The sequence below is a fragment of the Acomys russatus genome, chromosome 14 (genome assembly GCF_903995435.1).
Source record: "Acomys russatus chromosome 14, mAcoRus1.1, whole genome shotgun sequence".
Taxonomy (NCBI): Eukaryota; Metazoa; Chordata; class Mammalia; order Rodentia; family Muridae; genus Acomys; species Acomys russatus.
In genome coordinates, this window is record NC_067150.1 from 15927726 (window position 1) to 15946451 (window position 18726).

Here is an 18726-nt window from a genome sequence, read left to right on the forward strand (position 1 = left end):
TCTACTTCTCATTCACATGCTAAGCCTGGTATTTGATAAAGCTAAACCCCTAAACAGCCTAGGGTTTTCTCTCACTCTGTCCAGGCATGCTGGACACCAAGAGGCTCTAGTAGGGCGCCTTCTTGCTTCCCAGTGTTAGCACTGGGACACATGGATAGGCCTACTCACTGAGACGGATGAAGGCCAGTATGGTGAGAGCAAGTGTGCTGATGAGAGTGTGAACTGGTAGTAGATGAACTGACCCTAGTTAACTGATCTGGGTGCCTTTGCTCTGCATAGGAAAATCTTGAACAAAGCCCCTAACCTATCATACTTAGGCTAAATGTCATGTCACATATGTAAGATCCTAGCATCTGGGAGCCTGGAGCTGCAAGACCCCATCTCAAAAAGACAAGCAATCTAGGGTTATAGTGTACAAATGTTTACCTGTAATTCCAACACTTGGGTAGAGGCTGAGTCTGGAGTTTAAGGCCTGCCTGGGCTAGATAAGACCTTCTCCTCTCTTCTTTCTACCCCTTCCCCAAAACCCCCAAACAAACAAAACACTATAACAACAACAAAAAAATTATGTCTGAGATTTAAACTCAGAGTCACCAAGTTCCATCCCCAGCACCACAAAACAAAGCAGTAAGCCATCTTGGTTTGTATTCAGGCTATGCTACAGTTCACACACTTCTAGAAGCCATGGATAAATGTTGCTTCATGCTGTAGCATGTATTTATGCATGCATGGATGGGGGGGCGGTGGGTGACAGTCCATGATTGGAGATCTCTGGACATTCTACCCAGCATTGCAGGAGGTGCTGCCCTGACAACAGCACTTCTCCCTACTCCTTCCCCACTCCCAGGAAACATGTTCCCCACCATTGGTGACGTCCACCTCGCACCCTTCACCGATGAACAGCTCTACATGGAGCAGTTCACCAAGGCCAACTTCTGGTGAGTGTGCCCTGGGGGTCCTGGCCAGGCCATGGGGCCTGTCTGCTTGGGGATGAACCCAGTCCTCGGGTGGGCCCTCGTCTTTCTTCAGTAGGAGCTAAAGGACATGAGCTAGACAAAGGCCAGCTAAGAAAGAAAGCAGGTGACTCCACCTGCTTCTCTTACTGCTGGTGACCTTGTGGGGGCGTTTGGGATTTCCATAGGTACCAGCCATCCTTCCATGGAGTGGACCTGTCAGCCCTCAGAGGCGCTGCTGTGGATGAGTACTTCCGGCAACCTGTAGTGGTGAGTAATATGTACGGAGCACTGCTGGACTCCAGAGGCTTGGGCTTTACTGGGGCCTCGTGCAAGCTCTGGAGTCTAGACACCTCTGCTTTTCTCAGCCCTCACTTCCTCTGCAAAGCACATGTACCAGCAGGATGGCTTTGTAGCAAAGTCCTTTGACTGAATAATACATAAAGCCATGGTTCAGTATCAAGAATCAAGTAGGCAGTGTGGCCCAGGCCTGTAACCCCATGCAGGTGGAGGCATGGAATCAGGAGATCCAAACTGGCCTGGGATCTTCCTCATAAAACAATCTAAAAAGTAAAAGTAACAGGAATGGAGAGATGGTTCAGCAATTACAAGCACCTACTGCTCTTGCAGAGGACCTGAGTTTGGTTCCTAGCACCCACATCAGATGGCTCACAGTGGCCTTTAACTCCAACTCCAAGGGCCTCTGAGGACACCTGCACTCAAGTGAACACACACAGAGAAATGCAATTAAGGAGGGGGGGGGTCGATTGTGGTTGGGAGAGAGATCTCCCACTAGGTCAAGGGCACACCAGCTACTCTTCCAGAAGACCTGGGCTCAATTTCCCGCACCCATGTGGTAGCTCACAACCATGTCATGAGGATTCATAACGGGACACCAGATATGTAGTGTCCAGATAAAACATCCACACACATAAGTAAATGAAATTTTTTAAAAAAATGAGTAGGTGTTTTGCCTGCATTTATTCCTGTGCACTACAGAGGCCATGAGAGGATGTTGGATCCCCTGGGACTGGAGTTCCAGGGGATGTTAGTCATCACCACGTGAGTGTGCCTTGTAGGTGCTGGGAATTGAACCCAAGTCCTCTGAGAGAGAGCCACCAGTGCTCTTAACCACTGAGCTATCTCGAGACCCATAAATTTGTTTTGATTTAAAGAAAAAAGTAGGGTTTGGGGATTTAGCTCAGTGGTAGAGCACTTGAAGCACAGGGCCCTAGGTTCGGTCTTTGGCTCTGAAAAAAGAAAAAAGTAGCCAGGAGTTGGTGGTGCATGCCTTTAATCCCAGCACTCAGGAGGCAGAGGCAGGCGGATCGCTGTGAGTTCGAGGCCAGCCTGGTCTGCAGAGAGAAGAAAGAACACAGTGAAGAGCACTAGTAGGTCTTGCAGAGGACAGGCTTCATTCCCAGCCCCCATGTGGCGGCTCCAGCTCCAGGGGATCAGATACTGTCTCCTGGCCTCCACAGGCACTGCATGCACACCATGTACATACATGCAGAGAAAACACACAAAAATTAAAAGTAAAGAAACTGGGAGCTGCCCAGAGCGGTGGTGTGTGCGCCTTTAATCCCAGCACTCAGAAGGCAGAGGCAGATGGATCGCCATAAATTTCAGGCCAGCCTGGTCTACAGAGTGAGTCTAGGACAGCCAAGGCTACACAGAGAAACCCTGTGTCAAAAAACAAAAAAAGGCGGGGATGGGTGGCTAGAGAGATGACTAGGAGTTCAAAGCACTTTCTGCTTATGCAGAGGATCTAGGTTTAGTTCCCAGCACCCTTGTGGTGGCTTCCATCCATCCAAAACTCCAGTTCTAAGGAATCCACTTACTCATATACTTAAGTATATCTAATAAAATTAAATTTTTATTAAACAGACATTAAATGAATAAGTATTTCTTTAAAAAAAAAAAAAAAAAAAAAAAAACCTTAAACTTTATTTATTTGAGGCAGGCTCTCAACATGTACCCTGGCTGGCCTGGAACTCAGAGCTCTGCTTGATCAAGAACAAATAATGAACATAAAGGAAAGAGCTGGTGGCACAGAACCCTTCCCTGTAGGAGCATTGGTTCATTCAAAAGCCTAACCTGAGGGGCTGGAGAGGTGGCTCTGGGTAAGAGCACGGTTGTTCTTCCAGATGACCCAGGTTTAATTCCTAGTGCCACGTGGCAGCTCACAAGGACTGTGACTCCAATTCTAGGGGATCTCACTTCTTTTTCTGTTCTCCAAGGTTACCAGACAGGCATGTGGTATATAGTTACACATGCAGGAAAAACACCCATACACACAAAACAATAAGAATTTTAGAAAGTTGAACACTCAAAATGTTTGCTTACAGATGCATTTTTTTCCATGCCCCATTCTGATTTTTATTTTTTAATATATATTTTTTTATTTATTATTATTCACATTACATCCTGATTGTTATCCCCTCAGTATTTTTTTTTTTTTCAAGACAGGGTTTCTCTGTATAGACTTAGCTTTGTAGACCAGGCTGGCCATGAACTCAGTGATCCACTTGTCTCTGCCTCCTGATTTCTGGGACTATAGGTGTGTGCCACCATGCCCGGCAATCAGATGCTTATTTTAAAACTTTCACTCAATGTAGCATAATTGGTGTACTATTGTGCCTTCCTTTGTCTGTTATCAAAGAACATGCACTAATACTGTCAGACCTTGGACAGTTGAGACCTGCTTGAAGTCTGATGTGCAGTCTCAAAAAATGGTTGTCAGCTGGGGTTTGGTGGTGCACACCTTTAATCCCAGTACTTGGCCAGCAGAGCAGGAGAGTCTCATTCAAATCAAGCACAGTGAATTCCAGGGCAACGCAACTACATAGTGAGATCCTGTCTTAAAAAACAAGAAAAAGAAAAGATGTATGTCACGTTAGTGCAGCCTTATATCCATGTCAATTATGTCCACACAATATAAATGTGTGTGTGTGTGTGTGTTATTATTATATTTAATTTTCTTGGGTTTTTGGTTTGTTTTGTTTTCTAGACAGGGTTTCTCTGTGTAGCCTTGGCTGTCCTGGACTCACTTTGTAGACCAGGCTGGCCTCGAACTCACATCAATGCACCGCCACACACATTAATCATCTTGGTCTGGTCTCATTACTTTCCTTAAGGCTGGTCTCACTATGAAGACCTCAGTTGTCCTTGAGATCATAAAGATGTTCCTACATGCTGGGATTCAAGTGTGCACACCCCCATGCCTGACCTTGCAGCTGATTCTCCTTTTCCCTGAATTTTCCCCCAACTTACTAAATAGTGGGGTGTTTTTACCCCCCATTAATTAAATTGGGGTATTTTTCCCATTCCTTTTCCATTTCAGCCTGATTTTCCTTTACATACTTAAAAATTGTTGTAGTAAATACATACAAGTCAAGAATTATTTTAACATCCTGTTGGATTAATCCTTTTGTCTTATGAAATCTTTATATTATCGTTTGCTTTAAAGTCTCTTTTTAGCCAATAATAGGGCAAGGACACTTTCTTCTGGTTGTGTCTTTTTCTAGACTACTTTAAATCTGTATATGACATCACTAGTTAAGGTTTGTCCATAGGAAATAACATATATACAATTGCTTGGGTTTTGTTTTAAGACGGGTTCTCTTGTGTAGCCCTGGCTGGCCTCAAACTCAAGAGATCCACCTGCCTCTGCCTCCAGAGTGCTGGGACTAAAGGCGGGTGCCCCCACACCCGGCTCAGCCAGTGCTCTTGACCTCTAAGTCTTCTCCCCAGGCCAGCCTCATACTCTTGATCGTCTTGCCTCAGTCTCCTGAGCACCTGGGATTCCCAGCGTGCACAGCAAGAACAAGACAGTGCTTTCTTTGTTGCTGTTGAAGAGATCAGCCCTGGGCCTGAAACAAGCACTGCATTGAATTTTAGCAATCTTAGGATGGTAACCAAACCACAGTGGGCACAGTGGGCAACACCTATATTCCCATCTACTCACTTGGATCTAGGCTAAGCAATATGTGGAGATCTAGTTAGAAAATAAAGCCAGGTGTGGTGGTGCACACCTTTAATCCCAACACTCAGGAGGCAAAGGCAGGCAGATCACTGTGAGTTCCAGGACAGCCTGGGCTACAAAGCAAGTCCAGGACAGCCAAGGCTACACAGAGAAACCCTGTCTCAAAAACAAAACAACAAAAAACAAAGAAACAAAGAAAGAAAAAGAAAATAAACAGGAGCCTGGCCTGGTAGTTCATGCCTTTAATCCCAGCACTCGGGAGGCAGAGACAGACAGATTTCTGAGTTTCAGGCCAGCCTGGTCTTTATAACTAATTACAAGCCACATAGTTTGTTTCAAAAATAAAACAAAAAAAGGCCACCCAGCTGGTTCAGCAGGTGATGGCACCTGCTGTATATATGGGCCTGGATACCTAAATTCAATCCCTAGACTCTATGGTGGAGAGAACCAATATGCATGTTGCCAAGCAACACACACAAAAAATTTAAAGCCTAAATAAAAGATGAATTCAGTATCAGTGGCACATGCCTATACTCTTAGCACTTGGGAAGTTGAGGTGAAAAGACTGGAAGTTTAAGGCCAGCCTGGGCTATACAATGAGTTCTAGGTCAAACTAAGTTAAATAGTGAAATTCTCATCTAAAAAAAAAAAGAGAAAGCCAAAGAGCAAATAACGCAGTGAAGGAAAGGAACTGGAAGACTGAGCACTCGAAAATAGTAAAATGGCACCAGGTGGTGATGACACATGCCTTTAATCCCAGCACTTGGGAGGCAGAGGCAAGTGGGTCACTGAGTTCGAGGCCAGCCTGGTCTACAAAGGGAGTCCAGGACAGCCAAGGCTACACAGAGAAACCCTGTCTCGGGGGTGGGGGGAAGTGGGGAACAAATGAGTTTCAGGTTGTCTCCCAGATGCGGTGACACACACCTGTAGGGAACTCAAGGCGAGTGTGCACTGTGAAATGAGACCATCTCAAAGGGACAAAGAGAATCATTTTTGCTGAAGTGACTCACATCTTAACTAGACCTCAGAAGAGAAAGAACGAGACAGAGACTGTCCAAGAGTCTCCCAGACTAGTGAAGAAGAAAGGGTCAAGGAAACTGAACAATCTTCAAATAGGCTAAGCACTGGAATTAAAAGGTAAAATATTTCAAGCGAATTAAAAGTAGAAACTCTTGCTGGCCAGTGGTGACACACGCCTTTAATTCCCAGGAGGAAGAGGCAGGAGGAGACTGCTATGAGTTCGAGGCCAGCCTGGCCTACAAAGCAAGTCCAGGACAGTCAAGGATACATAGAGAAACCCTGCCTTGAAAAACCGAAAAAAGAAAAACAAACAACGCGGGGGGAGGGGGAGGTCTGGGCGTGGTAGTGCACGCCTTTAATCCCAACACTCGGGAGACAGGTAGGTAGATTGTTATGAGTTCAAGGCCAGCCTGATCTACAAAGTGAGTCTAGGACAGCCGAGGCTACACAGAAATCCTGTCTCAAAAAACAAACAAATAAACAAAAGATCACTGGCCATTCTCCCAAAGGTCCTGAGTTCAATTCCCAGCAACCACATGGTGGCTCACAACCATCTATAATGAGATCTGATGCCCTTTTGCCTGCAGACAGAATACTATATAGATAATTTTTTTTTTTTTTAAATGTGAGGCTAGGGTATGAAAATAGCCCAGTTGCTAAAGTGCTTGTTTCTATAGCAACTTGAGGACCTGAGTTCACCTCCAGAACCTTTTTATATGCATGGGTATTTTGCCTGTACCATTGTTGTGCCTAGAGTCCAGGAAGGGCAGAAGAGTTCCCCTGAAACTGGAATTACAGAAGCTATGAACTGCCACGTGGGTGCTAGGAATTGAGCCTGGTCCTCTGGAATAATTAGCAGTGCTTTTAACACTGAGCCATCTCTCTAGCACTTCCAGCCAACCTCTTGCGCTTCCTCCTTCATTCTTTATGTACTCAGTCATCTATGGAAGAACAGCCATGGTCTAGGCGAGACACTCTGCATATTACTCATCCATATTCATGTGCTAAACTCAGAAAATTGCCAAGACTATGCTATTTTTAGTTGGATTTGGTTTGGTTTGGTTTTTGTTTTTGAGGCAGGATTTCTCTGTATAGCCCTGGGTGTTGAGACAGGGTCTAACTTTGTGGCTCTGGTTGGCCTAGAACTCACTATGTAGACCAGGCTGGCTTCAAACTTGAAGAAATCCACCTGACTCTATAATATCTTGAGGGGTGTAGACTAGTTGCTGTTCCTGGTGTTGTACCTAAGATGTCTGAGAAGAGCAAGCTGGTTTTAGTAAGCTAGCATAGGTTAGTGCCCTTGCCAGGCTGGGGGGTGGAGGAAGGGCATTGAGGCTTTCCCCTTCTTCCTTGGCATTTGTAGCACAAGCTGGGTCACACCTGTCATCTTACAGGACACATTTGACATCCGGATCCTGATGGCCAAATCTGTCAAGTACACAGTGAACTTCTTAGAAGCCAAAGAAGGCGATTTGCACAGGTACTGTTCATCCCCTGGGCACCTGAAGCTGCCATACCCCTCATCCCCACTCTCCTCACTGTCATGTACCCTCATTCGCTGGGCACTCATGGCCAGCTGCTGTCCCCTGGTTACCCCTCCTAGTCTCCTCCCAGTCAGGTTGGGCTTCTACAGTAGCTCATGCCCTTTGCCTTGCAGGATAGAAATCCCATTCAAATTCCACATGCTGCATTCAGGGCTGGTCCATGGCTTGGCCTTCTGGTTCGATGTTGCTTTCATTGGCTCCATGTAAGTATGGCACTGCTGGGGATCCTTGCAGCCATGGCCTCTAGGCCTATGTCATAAGTCCTTAGGTTGTTCTTTCCATCCAAAACCCAGGGAGAACCACGGGGGAGGGATGTAGTTGTCATTTCACCAGCAGCTACTGAGTGCCTGTCCCTTATGTGTGTTTGTCTCGGTACATGGGTGTCAGGGGGAATGGGCACCATATGGCCATGGGTTGGCTATGTACATATTTGTCTGTGCCTGCCTAGAGTCCAGCCAGTCTTAACACTAAGACCCCAGGGAAGGACCTTGGGTTGGTGGCAAGGTATGTGGGGTAGTGGCACAAGTAGTGGTGGCCAACCCAGTGAAGTGCACCCATCTCTTCTTGACAGAATGACCGTGTGGCTATCCACAGCCCCAACAGAGCCCCTGACCCACTGGTACCAGGTCCGGTGCCTCTTCCAGTCACCATTGTTTGCCAAGGCCGGGGACACGCTCTCAGGGACATGTCTGCTCATTGCCAACAAAAGGTGCACCCTGCCGCCCATCAAGGGCTGAATAGGACAGTGGCACAGGGGTCTGCCAGCCCAGGTGCCTCACAGCCACCCTTTCTATTCCCCCAGACAGAGCTATGACATCAGTATTGTGGCCCAGGTGGACCAGACAGGCTCCAAATCCAGTAACCTGCTGGACCTAAAGAACCCCTTCTTCAGGTAGCAGGGTTCTAGTAGGGGGAGGGGACCAGGAGCCCCACAGCCCTGCCCACAGTGAATCTCTGCCATAGATACACAGGTACAACCCCATCGCCCCCGCCTGGCTCACACTACACGTCTCCATCGGAGAATATGTGGAACACAGGAAGCACCTACAATCTCAGCAGTGGAGTGGCTGTGGCCGGTGAGTCTGATGCTATTTCCACACATGGCAGGGAGCCCTTGGTGGCAGCCTGGACCCCAGATCCCCAAAGCGTGCCCCACCCCTGACACCCACTTTCTGCTTAGGAATGCCTACTGCCTACGACCTGAGCAGTGTTATTGCTGGCGGCTCTAGTGTGGGTCACAACAACCTGATTCCCTTAGGTGAGTGTCCCCTGGGGTCCTTGGCATGGCAAGGGAGGACTGGGATGTGCCAGTGGCCAGTTCAATAGCCAGTGCTTGGTCCTCTGCCACCACTGTCGCTGTCATGGTCACCTCTTCCTCTTCCTGGGGACTCTAGCCCTGTGTGCCTCTCTGTCTTGATCTATCATCACTCCATCTGCCCTTCCCACACCAACCATGAAAGTGGAGTGGGCCGGGCAGGCTGGGGGCGGTGACGTCTCCCTCCCTCCTTCTTTCCTCCCTGTCGCTGCGCAGCCAACACAGGGATTGTCAATCACACCCACTCTCGGATGGGCTCCATAATGAGCACAGGCATTGTCCAAGGTAACAGGGTAGCGGGGCCGTGGGCGGGGGACGTCCCGCCTGGCCTGCGCACACGCACAAGCTACCAGTGGGGGCCAGGCAGGCTCAGGAGTCATGCTAGCTCCTCAGTGCCCATGACCTGCCCCACAGGCTCCTCAGGTGCCCAGGGAGGCGGCAGTGGCTCCAGTGCCCACTATGCAGTCAACAACCAGTTCACCATGGGTGGCCCCGCCATCTCCATGGCCTCGCCCATGTCCATCCCGACCAACACCATGCACTATGGGAGTTAGGTGCCTCCAGCTGCGACACCACTGCGCACTGACAGCACCAGGAAACCAAATGAAGTCCACGCCCGGCACAGCCGGTGGCTGTCCCCTTTGTTCTGGAGAAGTGTGAACACCTAGTCACAGCCCTCTTTGCTATGGGAACTTGGACACTTTTGTACACGATGTCGCCGCTGCCCTGAAGTACCCCCAGCCCACCCTCTGGCCCCGAGCGCGTGTTGCTGCCATATTTACATGAGGTCCTGTCGGGGCTGCCCTCATCCTGTTCTGTCCTCTCTACTCTGACCTGGCTTTGACATCTGCTGGAAGAGGCAAGCCCTCCACCCCAACCCGTACAGCTGCACCTGACCAGGCAGGAGGCCAGCAGCTGCCACCACAGACCTGGCAGCATCCACCCCCAACCCGTCCTTGTGCCTGCTCCTCACCTGGGATGGCAGCATAGCCAGCTGGACCTCTCCTTCAACTACCAGGCCACATGGTCACCATGGGCGTGACATGCTGCTTTTTTTAATTTTATTTTTTTACGAAAAGAACCAGTGTCAACCCACAGACCCTCTGAGAAACCCGGCTGGCCGGGCCCAGCCAGCAGCCCCTGCCCCTAGGTCCAGAGGTTCTAGGTGAGGGGTGGCCCTGCCGAGCCTTCAGGGCGGGTGTAGCTCCCTCCCACCAAAGGGTTCACCTCACACTTGAATGTACAAACTACCCAGCTGTCCAAAGGCCTAGCCCCTGCTTTCTGCTACTGTCCTGCCCTGAGCCTTGAAGGTCTCTCCACCAAAAGCTGTAACAGGTATCCCAGAGAGAAAATCACCCCAAGCCACTGGGGCAGACAGAAAACTCAAAGATCTGTCACAGAAGGAAGGAAGTGATGGCTAACATAGGCCTGTGTGTGTTCCCTCCACATTCATACTCCACTTCCTACTCTCTGGGAAGGGGTCTGGCAGGGACATCTCACTCCAGACAGAAAGGAAAAGCAAACAAGGAAGGAAGGGTGACTAAGCACAGGCAACTTCTCCCCTGTTCCCTTCCCTAGAGTCCCCACCTCAGTGGCCAGAGCTCAGGCTTGGTCGATGCCCACCACAGGTACCCCTGGCAATGGCTGGAGCTGCTCTGTGCCACCCTCCTGACCTGTCAGGGAAACAGAGGACCCACAAGCAGCTGGGAAAACGGGGCTCTCTCCTGTCTATCAGTAATACTCCCTGCTCAGCTGCCCCTCCCCACCTTTATATAAATTCTCTGGATCACCTTTGCATAGAAAATAAAAGTGTTTGCTTTGTAAGAAAAGCCTGCAAAATAGCAGGGTGGTCTTCAGGATCCAAATCCTCCAGTCTTCACAAAGAGGGCAGGACAGGGAGTATCCCCCTTGCACTTGGCCTGAAAAAGAGAGATGCCTAGGAATGGTCCCAGGGGGAAGAGGGGGCACCCTCAGCATGAACAGTAAGTTGTCCCTCACCTGTGGACCTGGCCTTCCTAGGTTGTCAAGGGCCGGGCTGGGGTAGACAGCAGGTCTTTGGGAGATAGAGGTGTGGCTTGGGGTGCTGGTACCACGTGGTCTTGAAGAGGCAGTGGCTGGAAGAAGTACAGCTGCAGAGAGAGACCTCAGGGTGAATGTGTGGCTGGTGGGAGCAAACTTCACTCCGCAGCCCTGCTGAGGACCACCTAGAACCTACCTTACAGCCTAGAGCCAAGAGGGCATGAAGCAGCACCACAGCAGACAACAGTGCCGCAGCCACCAGCCTTGTATCCTCTCGGACAACAGGCCACAGTGTGAACACCAGCCCAGCAGCTGACAGGGCCAGGGCCAGGGCTCCAAAGAGCCACTGCAGCCACTGCACTGGTATAAGCCACAGGACCTAGTATGACAAGTTATATAGCTGGTGACCATACAGGATGGGCCATGCAGCTCCACCAGTCCCCAGGGCCAAACCATACTCACCACAGTGGGGATGAAGACAAAGAGTGAATAGCCATAGACGCAAACAGTCTCCAGGAAGGTGTATAGCCCCATGCGCTCCCTCGTGCCCTGGCGCCACCGGAGGAAGCCCCACAGTGCCAGTGGAACTAGCCACGCATAGCAGTAGATGGTGATTCCTGCTACAGTCACTAGGGATGCAATGTGGGCGGTCACTGCATGCCCTTGGGACCTGAGAACCAGGAGCTGAGTCCACCCACCCTGCTTACCCTTGTGGAACTGGGGGCTGTAGTGGATGGAGGGGTCCCGTCTCTGTGCTAGCACCAAGGTGAGGTTGCCAGTAACCGCCAGGACGAAGGCCAGAGTAGCACAGATCCAGAAGGGGCCTGCAAAGGGAGACATGGAATCCCAGGTCCATTGCTCCTGAGAAAGGTGGCTAAGTCCTATATCAAATGTAATAAAAACCTCAGGCCATTGCTGACAAAGGCTGCCTCTGGGCTCATCCTATCTTTCTGGGCATCTTTCAAATGCCTCAATCATTTGGCTTTTTTTCTCTCCTGAGACAAAGTTCTCTATGGGTATAAGAATAGGCTTGGGGGGGGGGGGGAGAATAGGCTTGGGACTGGGCGTGGTAGTGCACCCCTTTAATCCCAGCCTAGCCTATGCAGAGAAGCCCTGTCTTGAAAACAAACAAAAACAAGAGGCTTGGTGACCAGGCAGTGGTGTTGCATGCCTTTAATCCCAGCACTCTGTGAGTTCAAGGACAGCCAGGGCTAAACGGAGACACCCTGTCTACAAACAAACAAAAGCTTGGTGCTTCTCCACTGTGAACATCAGGATCTTGTTGAGACCTGAGTCTTCATGCATGCCATCTATAGGTGTCCACTCCCTGAATTGCATGCTTATGTTCTGAACCTGGGCTTCTAGGCTTCTACACACTTGATAGGCTTTTGTTTGTTTTTGTTTTTGAAGACAGGGTTTCTCTGTGTAGTCTTGGGTGTCCTGGACTCACTTTGTAGACCAGGCTGGCCTTGAACTCAGAGATCTGCCTGCCTCTACCTCCCAAATGCTGGAATTAAAGGAGTGTGCCCTCACACCTGGCTTGATCTGCTTCTTTTGCCTGCTCCTCTCTAGTCATGGCAACTGTTGGTGGACTGCCTAGAAAGCCACTCTGGACTGTCCACTGCTTGCTCTTGCTGGCTTCCACCTTTAGGTTCCAGTGCCAGAGATAATCCTAAAAATACTTGAGCAAGATCCCTTCTCAGCACACAAGGGGTGGGACCTGTGTACCCATCACCTACCCATGGCCTCCTTCCACTCTAGTGACTGATTCCACCATGGGGCTAAGATGCTTTCTGGGGCCTCTTAACCTCTCTCCACCAATGCCTACCCTACTCGGGGGGGCCTTCCTGACTTCCCTCTCACTCTGAGTTCACCTTTTGCTTCCTGTCTCCTCATGAGTGAGTGCCCTGCTCAGGGCCTGGCACAGTCCCATGCTGACTGAATACTCCATATTCAAACATACACCGGCATTTACCATATAGGTCAGGCCGATTTCTAAGACGGTGCCTCACAAAGTTGTGGCCAGGGTGGGGCAGCAGCGAGCCTTTGATCCGGTCCAAGACCTGGAGAGCAGAGCCAGGGTCCAGAATGAGAATCCTGGCATCCTGAGAGGCATCACCTGTGGACTACCTTGCCATCAAGCTCATCAAGCTCAGCTGTCCTAGGCTGTCCATGGGTATCTATGGCTTGTGGTCTTGACCCCTAGCTCCTGCTGAACATGTCACTACTCTGATGGTGGGCTTTCAGCCCTGCCACCTTCCCCCCAGCTTGGCAGCTTCTCCCTCCTGCATCTCCAGAATGTACTCTCAGTAGTGGACCTGGTTTATGTCAGGCTGGCCTGCGTTCCACATGCATATCTGCTCACTCCACTCATTCGTCTCCTGCGCTAATGTTGTCCACGACTCCCCACTGCCTCAAGCCAAAACCCATACTTCAGAGCTTGCATCCAGGCCTAGTGCATCAGTGCATCCAGGCTGAGCAAGAGGATCACTAAACCTAGGAGTATAAGACATGACTGGGAAACGCTGGCTTTAAGACAAACCCATCTCCATCTACTTTGTAACCTAGCTTTTGCCATCCAGTCCCAGCACACCCACCCCATGCAGATTCAGTGCCCCAAGTATAGTGGCTGAACCCTAAGCAATGCCAAGTCCTTTCCACCAGTGTCCCTGGCCTCACCTGGGAGGTGTCCACATCAAAAAAGCTCTGATAGTAGTCAAATGTCCAGAATCTGGGCTGCGGCTTTTCTTCCTGTAGAAGCTACAAGGCACAGACTTTCAGAACCGCCTGCTCAGCCAGAGTAAGACCAGAGGCAGGGCATGGGGGGCTAGAAGACTCACTGATGTCTTGTCACCCTCTTCCTCCTCCTCTTCAGCTCCATAGCCAACACCTTCTCCCACAACCACAGCCACGTGCTCCCGTGAGGTCAACTTATCACTTTGGCTAGTGGTGGCTGCATCTGGGGTCTCTGCCAGAAGATTTGTGGCTTCCTGGAACTCTACAGAGAGGGAATATGGGGCACGGGTGTTTGGAGTTCGAAAATTATTTTGGGGCCACTGTTGTTCAACTGGGGCGTGGTTGCCTCACCATCCTTCTCTGGAGGCTGGGTTTCTTCAGTTTTGCTATATAGGGAGGTCTGTTCGTGTACTAGAATGGGGTTCAATTTAGGTCTGGAGCAGACTTGGAGGCCCTCATGTGCCTCTGAGTTCCGGGTCCCAGATGCCCGAGGAACAGGCCTAGGGCAGGAGTGGGAGCTCAGACCACTTCCGGGCCCCACTCACCGTGGAAGGCCAGATCGTCAGCCGCTGCCATGATTCTTTAGAAGCGTCACCGCATCCCGCTCTGTGGACAGAACAGGATCAGTCCCACAGCGCTTCCCGAAACTGAAGCTTCCGTCTCGATTCCTGTCTGGAACCTACCACACCGAGTGAGTCTTCAGCTCCAAGCCGGAGCCCTGCAGTTGCACCCCGCCCTCCTCACCTGAGGCTACCTAAGCTGCCGTGGCTCGTCCTCCGTGCGCTTGCGCGTTGCCCGCCCACCCGTCAGAGCCCACCCTTCTCGACGCAACGGCAACATCCGGCGCCAGTCCGTTTCCGATGGTCTTCCAGCGAGAAACTACTTCCGGTATCTTGCGACTGCGCAGAAACTACTCTTCAGACCTTTTCGTTCCCACCCTATGTCATTTCCGCTCGGTCAACGGACCGCAGGGACAGGATGGCGACAGCAGCTCTAAAGAGATTCTGGTCCCGTGGGCGCAGCGAAGTGGGAGGAGAGGCGAGCGGTGCTGTGGCGGTGGCGGCAAAGCCAGGGGTTTGGGCGCGACTGGGTGAGTAGTGGCAGGAGGAGGCAGAGCGGGTGACCCGAGTGGCTGAATCATTGTCACCGCAGCGCTTCTTCCCCTCCAGGCACCTGGGCCCGCGCGCTGCTTCGGGATTACGCCGAGGCGTGCAGAGACGCGGCGGCTGCGGCGCGAGCTCGACCGGGCCGTGCGGCGGTGTATGTGGGGATGCTGGGCGGTGCCGCGGCGTGCTGCGCGCTGGCGCCCAGCGAGGCGGCCTTCGAGGAGACCTTGCTCGACGCCTCGGGGTCTCTTTTGCTGCTGGCGCCGGCCACGCGCAACCGCCACTCGGAAGCGTTCTTGCAGCGCCTGCTGTGGCTGAGGGGCCGCGGGCGGCTGCGCCACGTGAACCTGGGCTTCTTCTCGCTGGTTTACGAGGCGCCCTTCGACGCCCAGGCCAGCCTTTACCAGGCCCGCTGCCGCTACCTGCAGCCACGCTGGGTCGACTTCCCCGGACGGGTCCTTGATGTGGGGTTCGTGGGCCGCTGGTGGATCCTCGAGAGCCGCATGCGTGATTGCGACATCAACGACGACGAGTTCCTCCACCTGCCTGCTCACCTCCGTGTCGTCGCGCCCCACCAGCTGCACTCCGAGGCCAATGAGCGGCTGTTCCAGGAGAAGTACAAGCCGGTTGTGCTCACCGACGATCAGGTGGACCAGGCGCTGTGGGAGGAGCAGGTGCTGCAGAAGGAGAAAAAGGATAGGCTGGTGTTGAGCGAGGCCGATTCGCTGGTGCAGTCCGAGGTGTCCAGATGAAACCCAAGGAGCTCCCGGGCGTCCCGGCTCAAACAAACTGATGGTGCAGTTGGTGAAATGGATGGGGGTAAACACCCTCAAATGGGATGTTGTGGGAAGCCCTTCTCGGTGTGTCTGTCCCGTTAGCCGAAGCTAATTGGGAGCCTTACTGGTCTTGAAGATAGAGAAGAGCTAGATTGTGACCTTGTTATGGTTATCGGCGCCAGAACTACTAATAAGGAGCCTGTAGTGTGTAGCTGTTGTAGCCGGGGATGTACTTGAAAGGTAGAGGAGTTGCTGAGCACGCCTGGGTTCCCGGCTTCTATTTCTAGCACTGCAGAAACAACAAGGATGAGCTTTTGGGTTTTTATTTGGTTGTTTTTGAGAATAGAACTCTCATATGCCCAGACTGGCCCTGCCTCCTGCTTCATGAGCTCCAGTACACTACAGTATACCTTGGCCATGCATAAGTCCTGGTTATGGGGTGACAAACACGTCCTGAATGCCAGTGACTCCCAAGATCCTCAGACCGGTTGTTTGTTTGGGGTGTGCGTATGTGTGGATTTTTCAGGAAGGTCTGGCAGTGTTGCACAGGCTAGTCTAGCATTCATGGGCAAAAGTGATTGTTTTGGGAGCTTGAAGGGCGGCTCAGTATTTAAGAGTACTGACTCTTCCATTCTGGGAGAACCTTAATTCAATTCTCAGCAGCCACACAGGGACTCACAATAATCTGTAACTCCAATGAAAGGAATTAGTACTCTTCTGTGTCCCATGGATAGATACTAGGAGACACGTGCACAGACATACATGCAAACAAAACATTCATGCACATAACATTTAAAAAATGATCTTACCCCCCAGCACTCGGGAGGCAGAGGCAGGCAGATCTCTTGAGTTTGAGGCAAGCCTAGTCTACAAAGGGAGTCCAGGACAGCCAAGGCTATGCAGAAAAACACTGTCTCACCAAAAAATGTCCTTCTAAGATTGGGACTATAGTCATGTGCCAATGTGCCTAACCTCAGATTTTTCTTTCTCATTTGGAGCTGAAATGTATACGTTTGGGGTTTTGTTTGTTTTTTAGTTTGTTCTTTGAGACAAGGTCTTCCTGTGTTACACTGGCTTACCTGGAACTGGCTATGAAGAACTTAAACTCTCAGAGATCTGTCTGCTACTCAAATTTTTCTTTTTTTTCTTTTGGTTTTTCAAGACAGGGTTTGTCCAAGTAGCGCTGGCTGTTCTGGACTCGCTTCGTAGACCAGGCTGGCCTCGAACTCAGAGATCTGCCTGCCTTTGCCGCCCAAGAACTGAGATTAAAGATGTTCACCACGCCCAGCGACCTCTCAAATTTGTTGTTTTTTTTGTTGTTGTTTGGGGTATTTTTGTTTGGTTGGTTTTGGTTTGGGGGGTTTTTTGGTTTGTTTCTGAGAAGTGATCTCACAGCCCAGGCCAGCCTCAAACTCCCTGTGTAGCAAAGGATGACTGAATGATCCTCCTGCCTGCACTTCCCAAGTGGCCTGTGAAATGTTTCTGTTGTATGGGTACTTCTGTTACGTGCTAGACATTAAGTCCAGGGTCTGGTACGTAAGAGGCAAGCATTGTACACTCTGTCCTCTCAGGTTTGGTTTGTTTGATAATCTTATGTAGTGGTTGACCTTTGACCTAGCTTGTCTTAACTAGTAACATTGTATGTTACGGTCCTTGCAGGAGATGGGTACAAAGGCTAACAGATTTTACCATATATATGTATGGCAGCAATTGCAAGCATGGTGGAAGGCTAGAGGGTGTTCTGTCCCAGAGCTTACGTGCAGTCATCTGTCAATACACTTCAGGGACCCTGGGAACAGTTTTGTGGAAAGGAACCAGGGTGGGCACATAGGTTGGACCTGGCAAGTGTCTAGTCATTACCTTCCAAGCTAGACTGTATCAGATGGCCCGTGGCTAGTCAGCGAAAGTGGGGAATCAAATAGTCATCTTTGTCATAGATTTGTCTATGGTGACAGGGCCTCACACAGACTAAGTAGGTGCTGTCCACTGGGCTACCCCAGTCCTAGTGCTGTGTGTTGGTATGTTTTGCCTCTTTCATTCATTATCAGAGAGACTGAAAGTTTTTTTTGGTTGGTTGGTATTTTGAGACAGGTTTCTCTTTGGACACTCAGCTATCCTAGAACTCAAGAACTCCCCCTGTCTTTGCTTCCTGAGTGGTAAGGTTAAAGGTGTTGCCCCCGCGTCTACCCTATGGTGGTTTTAAATCCAAGTCTGCTGGCCAGATGATGAAGCTAGAAGGTAATAACTACTGCCATAAGTAAGCCCTGTGTGCAGGGCCTGGAGAAATAGCTCAGGGGTCCAGAACATTGGCTATTGCAGAGGCCATGGGATTAGTTCCCAATGTTCGCATGGTGGCTGCCTCGCAACCATCCATTCATTCCAGTTCCAGGGAATAGAGTGCCATCTTCTGGGAGAATGACTGAGTGTGTGTGTGTGTGTGTGTGTGTGTGTGTGTGTGTGTGTGTGTGTGTGTGTGTTAAATTGCCTGGCATGGCGACACACTTTAATCCCAAGGCAGCAGAGGCAGGCAGATATCTTGAGTTCCGTGCCTATCTGGTCTACGTGGTCCAGAGGTCCATGGTGGCTCACAACCATCTATAATGAGATCTGGTGCCCTCTTCTGGCATTCACATGTACATGCAGGCAAAACAATAAATATATTTTTGGGTTTTGTTTTGTTTTGTTTTTCGAGACAGGGTTTCTCTGTAGCTTTGGCTGTCCTGGACTCGCTTTGTAGACCAGGCTGACTGGCCTCGGACTCACAGCAATCCACCTGCCTCTGCCTCTCAAGTGCTGGGATTAAAGGTGCCCGTCACCACGCCCGACTTAATAAATATATTCTTAATAAATAAATCTTTTTTTTTTTTTTTTAAAGAAAAGAAAACTGATCCCCAAAAGTTGTCCTCTGACCTCCACAAGCATACCGAGACACAGATGTGCCTGCCCTTCCAGATGATACACAATTTTTCTTCCTTTTTGTTTTTTGTTGTTGTTTTGTTTTGTTTTGTTTTTCAGACAGGGTTTCTCTGTGTAGCCTTGGCTATCCTAGACTCACTTTGTAGACCAGGCTGCCTCCAAGTCACAGCAATCCTCCTGCCTCTGCCTCCCGAATGCTGGGATTAAAGGCGTGCGCCACCACACATGGTGATACACAATTTTTTAAGGTTTGTTTTATGTATGTGTATAAGTGCAGTGCTCACAGAAGTCAGAAGAAATCATCAGCTTCCCTGTGTCTGCTTCTGAGCTGCCGTGTGGGTGCTGGGAACTGAACC

At 50.3% G+C, this 18726-nt stretch overlaps 3 protein-coding genes across 5 annotated transcripts in view; 2 read left to right on the forward strand and 1 right to left on the reverse strand.

The window, feature by feature from the left end:
• The window catches only part of Carm1 (coactivator associated arginine methyltransferase 1), a 48195-nt gene extending 37969 nt beyond the window's left edge, over positions 1-10226 (forward strand). Inside the window, exons 7-16 of one of the 3 annotated variants that reach the window (XM_051156030.1) lie at positions 848-938; positions 1142-1223; positions 7353-7438; positions 7616-7705; positions 8074-8211; positions 8305-8394; positions 8466-8578; positions 8683-8760; positions 9034-9102; positions 9232-10226. In XM_051156030.1, the coding sequence (XP_051011987.1) occupies positions 848-938; positions 1142-1223; positions 7353-7438; positions 7616-7705; positions 8074-8211; positions 8305-8394; positions 8466-8578; positions 8683-8760; positions 9034-9102; positions 9232-9371 (977 nt within the window). In that variant the 3' untranslated portion in view covers positions 9372-10226. Of the gene's footprint in view, positions 1-847; positions 939-1141; positions 1224-7352; positions 7439-7615; positions 7706-8073; positions 8212-8304; positions 8395-8465; positions 8579-8682; positions 8761-9033 lie in introns of all 3 variants that reach the window. The other 2 variants (XM_051156029.1, XM_051156031.1) reach the window with 2 other exon arrangements.
• Positions 10227-10263: 37 nt separating this feature from the next.
• Yipf2 (Yip1 domain family member 2) lies at positions 10264-14379 on the reverse strand. Its single transcript, XM_051156032.1, has 9 exons — positions 14118-14379; positions 13677-13834; positions 13516-13596; positions 12812-12899; positions 11544-11660; positions 11299-11465; positions 11033-11215; positions 10816-10946; positions 10264-10736 (listed from the first exon to the last, which is right to left on the reverse strand). The coding sequence occupies exons 1-8, from the start codon at positions 14146-14148 to the stop codon at positions 10833-10835; spliced, it is 939 nt and encodes a 312-aa protein (XP_051011989.1). The 5' UTR covers positions 14149-14379; the 3' UTR covers positions 10264-10736; positions 10816-10832.
• Positions 14380-14481: 102 nt separating this feature from the next.
• Positions 14482-15485, forward strand: Timm29 (translocase of inner mitochondrial membrane 29). Its single transcript, XM_051156033.1, has 2 exons — positions 14482-14662; positions 14742-15485. Exons 1-2 carry the CDS (start codon positions 14551-14553, stop codon positions 15428-15430), a joined length of 801 nt encoding a protein of 266 aa, XP_051011990.1. The 5' UTR covers positions 14482-14550; the 3' UTR covers positions 15431-15485.
• Positions 15486-18726: the final 3241 nt, after the last annotated feature.